This window comes from Eufriesea mexicana, unplaced genomic scaffold, assembly GCF_001483705.2.
Source record: "Eufriesea mexicana isolate 0111107269 unplaced genomic scaffold, ASM148370v2 scaffold2087, whole genome shotgun sequence".
Lineage (NCBI taxonomy): Eukaryota > Metazoa > Arthropoda > Insecta > Hymenoptera > Apidae > Eufriesea > Eufriesea mexicana.
In genome coordinates, this window is record NW_016910162.1 from 1,191,181 (window position 1) to 1,195,422 (window position 4,242).

The 4,242-nt window shown below is 28.5% G+C and overlaps 1 protein-coding gene across 1 annotated transcript in view; it reads right to left on the bottom strand.

The window, feature by feature from the left end:
* kel (kelch protein) overlaps positions 1–2,912 on the bottom strand; it is a 3,789-nt gene extending 877 nt beyond the window's left edge. The window contains exons 1-8 of the mRNA XM_017902981.1: positions 2,491–2,912; positions 2,144–2,290; positions 1,567–1,971; positions 1,233–1,486; positions 904–1,131; positions 654–826; positions 331–471; positions 4–176 (exon numbers count right to left, since the gene is read on the bottom strand). Of these exons, the coding sequence (XP_017758470.1) occupies positions 4–176; positions 331–471; positions 654–826; positions 904–1,131; positions 1,233–1,486; positions 1,567–1,971; positions 2,144–2,290; positions 2,491–2,561 (1,592 nt within the window). The 5' untranslated portion in view covers positions 2,562–2,912. The remainder of the gene's footprint in view (positions 1–3; positions 177–330; positions 472–653; positions 827–903; positions 1,132–1,232; positions 1,487–1,566; positions 1,972–2,143; positions 2,291–2,490) is intronic.
* Between the last annotated feature and the right edge of the window lie 1,330 nt (positions 2,913–4,242).

The following is a 4,242-nucleotide window of genomic DNA, read 5'->3' on the forward strand; positions in this document are numbered from 1 at the left end:
CTAACCAATGGACCATCATGACCTCCTACAGCATATAAAATTCCATCTAAAACACCAACACCAGCACCACTACGACGTGTAGCCATATCAGGTACTGGTTTCCATTGATCTTTTTCTGGATTATAACATTCAACACTGGATAGGCATTGTCTAGATATTCCATCATAACCACCAACCTACAAAAATACAATTTTTTATACAATACAATTTTAAATGTTTAAAATAAATTTTCAATAATTTAATATATCATTATATTATTAAGCTTATTGTTAATTATAATGTTATAAAAATTAAGTTAAATCATATTATAAGTTATATCATTGAACTTACTGCATATAGTAATCCTTTAACAACACCTACGCCAACACTACTTCTACGTATTGACATTGGTGCAATTAACCTCCATTCGTGCGTTCTTGGATCGTAGACTTCGGCAGAATTAAGACCAGTCGATCCATCAAATCCACCAACCTATTTTTTTAAAACATATAATTAACATAATCAAAAAATATTAACAAAATGATTTAAAAATGTTATATGCATATATATGAAAGTAAATATACTATATGTATAAAAGAGGGCATATATACAAAATAATACTTATAACGTAATGTATATGTATATGTGAAAAAAAAAAAAAATAAACTATGTACAGCATATATGCAATTTCCAAGGACTGCTACACCAAGTGTTGATCTTCTTGCTTCCATTTCTGGACAAGGTGACCACTGATCTGTGGCTGCATCATAAATATCTACTGTTCGTACCCTAAGAGATCCATTAAATCCTCCAACGGCATATACGCGACCACCAAGGACGGATAAACCTATATGTTAAAAATTACGTAATGATTCATAAGAAATTATCGTGAATTTTAAATTTTATGTAAAATATGTTATTTACCAGCTCTACAACGACGCGTAGGTAATTCAGATACCTGATACCACTTTTCTTCTTTAAAATCGTAACATTCTACACTTCTAATTGCTTTTGGAGCTTGTCCTCCAACCACTAATAACACTTTTGGTAAACTTCTTGGTTGCCTAGGTTTTGTACGAGGTGTTTTGAACAATGATTTTTGCTCTCCTTTAAGTAGGTGATACTTCAAAGCTTCGATCAAAAAGTCTTTACCTGCATAATTTAAAAATATGAACTATTTAATTTTGTTACATTAAGTTATTACAACAAAAATCTGCTATATGTCCATGTATGATACACATTTTATTAATTACATTGCAAATTTGCTTTTAAAAGAGGTTCTTCTTCAACACGTTGTACTAAATATTCCTGTGACAACAATGGTAACCGTACGTGTTCCATTAATTGTGCTAAATGAGTTTGTCTTTCTTCCAAATCATGATGTACCCATGATATTACACATTCAAACACTTTTTCTTCTGAAGAGACCATTAAGCGGTCACTGCAAATTAATTTACCTACTTGCTGTGGTGCTAATGTTAAAAATTCTTCACCATCAACTACTTCCCTGTACATATAATAAAACCATTCCAATTAAAATATCAAATGTTTAGGCTATATATAAATTGAAATGTTTTAGTATCTTACGAAAAATGTTGTTCAATATAACTGTCTGCATGTGATAATAATTCTAAACAACTATGGAGGTCAGCAAATGCACGAATTCCTAAACAATTTGATGGATGTAACTGAGCTTGTAAAAAGTCGCAACATGCATCACGGACATCAGTTAATTGTAAAAGGTTTGCAGCTGGTAATAATACTTGTACATTATCTTCAGTTACATGAACCTCTGCAGAATATACGTAATCCACTAGTAATTCAAGTGCAGAATAATCTACGCCTTGCAATGTTATCCTTTCCTGATCTCGTTCCTCAAAACTTGTGAACATAGCATAAAAATAAGGACTACAAGCAGCCAAAACCATTTTGTGGGCAGGAACTTCTAAGCCTCCATCTGCCACCAGAATTACGTCGCACAATAAATTTTTCCTAACAAATAATCACATTACATTGCATTTCCAAAGTTAAATAAAAATAGATATACATAATCCAAAAAGAGACTCTGATATAATTCTCTCTTTACTGGATGTTTATCACATAGTTTTCAACTTAAAATTACAAAAAATATACATAATATAATAAACAACTTTGTCTTCCTTACTTTCGCATTTCATTAATAACATCAAATGCCCGATTTGTATGATGATGATTTCTATATGGTGGTTTATCTTTTCCACCTTCACGGGGTATATGTTTTTGTGAACTTTCGTCCAAAGAATTTTGACTAGCATATCGGAGTAACAAACAACTAGAAAAAAATAAGTTTCATTACTACAAGGAAATAAAAATATGTTTATATTTACTAATTATAAATATTATTTAACATATAAATTCATAATACAAAGTATATCATAATACTAACAAAATAATTAATGTACTACCTATTATATGAATTTCCATAATACTGGAAAATTTACTAATTAGGAGAAATATGTAATATAATCTTACCTTCCTTTATTTTCAGAACCATCAATATTGTTCGAGATATTTTGTACCTGATTTTGACCTGCCGCTTCCATTTCGGTTATTTAAACTTTTAATAAACCAGAGGAATGCAATTCACCTTAATTAATAACACAGATAAATTTCCGGTTTATTTGCATAAATATCGATTTATTAAATCGAACAATCATCATCAAACATAGAATCAGCTGTAAAAGAAACGTAAACGACGCTACTTATTGTACGTTATCGGCTTGATGCACCGCAATGTGAAACAATAACATTTATAGATACATGTTGCGTGATATTGGGTCGAGAAAATGAGATAAACAATTTACAAAGAAAAGTATGTAAAGTACTGATAACAATATTCTGGGAAAGAATACAAACACTCGAATCAAACTTTCTTTTTCGATTCTCGAATGTCATTTGCTGCGTTTGATAGTCTCGTTAAAGAAAACACACGTTGGTGTCGACATCTACAGCGTACTATACCAATTATATTGTCTCTTTAAATTTTCATTTTATATTTATTTATGAGTATTTTTAAATAATTTAATAACTATATGCAGGCATATGTGTTTATACACTGTAACAAAATCAATAGATAGAGAAATAATATTAAGAAAATAGAAATAAAATATAAATGCAATATATTGTTGCACAAATATCTTAAAATATTATAAAATATACACAATCAATGTCATTAATGTAGATTTTGCGACATTTACTTGAGAATTCAAATATTAAATATAGTTTAGATTTATAAATTGAATAGATTTACTAAAAATTTTTTAACTATCGCTAAAGTAATAGAAGTTAATTTTTCTAAGATAATTAAATTTCATTTGAATTAAATGTTTATCGAATTTACCAAAAATAACAATAATTTATTTTTTATAAATACATAAAAATCTTTATATTCACAAATTTTGTATACTGCTAGTAAAAAATTTTCAAACGATTATACTTATAATTGCATTGTTGAAGTATAATTGTTAATAGTATATGTTTTTAATTATGATATATACTTTGATTGCAAGTCGATCAAGTGAAAACGGAATTATCGACAATTCATCATTTTAGTTTTAATGCTACGTGATAACGTAGTTTAATTTTTACGTCGAATTTCCTATAGCCTAGACAGTTTATTTGCAAAGTTGTTCAGACAACTTAATTCTCATGCTACAGTCTAGTAACTATGTAGTTATATAACAGTTTGTAACGTACCTCATCGTAAAGCAAAGTGCAAACTTATGTCATCGTTATGTAGCATCTCTTTTACTGCAAAATGCAGTACTAGAACTTAAAACATTCATTGCCAAAGTTTTACAACTTTAAATAAAATTGATTATTAAATTTCAAAAATAAATTTTCCACGTCATTTATCCTGTAATTTTAAATTATTAAAAAAAAATCATATAAAATAAATATAAAATTATAAATTATATTATCTTACTTACATAAAGTAAAAAAAAGGAGTATAATCGAATAACGATACACCAGTTCTCGCCGAGTTTATGGTTCATGTCAAATGTAAGTGCATCCTATACACAAAAGCATAGTTTATAAGGTGGGTATTTAGTACGCTTCGCAAAACTTAAACTTTCTGAAAGTACGAATAAAACTTATTTGGAAAATAGAATCAGTCTTCAATAAATACATAACATTAATAATTCCAAAAGATTTCAATAACGAAGCAGTCATAAAATTGTAATCATTTCGACATGTCGGTGACAGCTGGTTCATTGTTTTTAC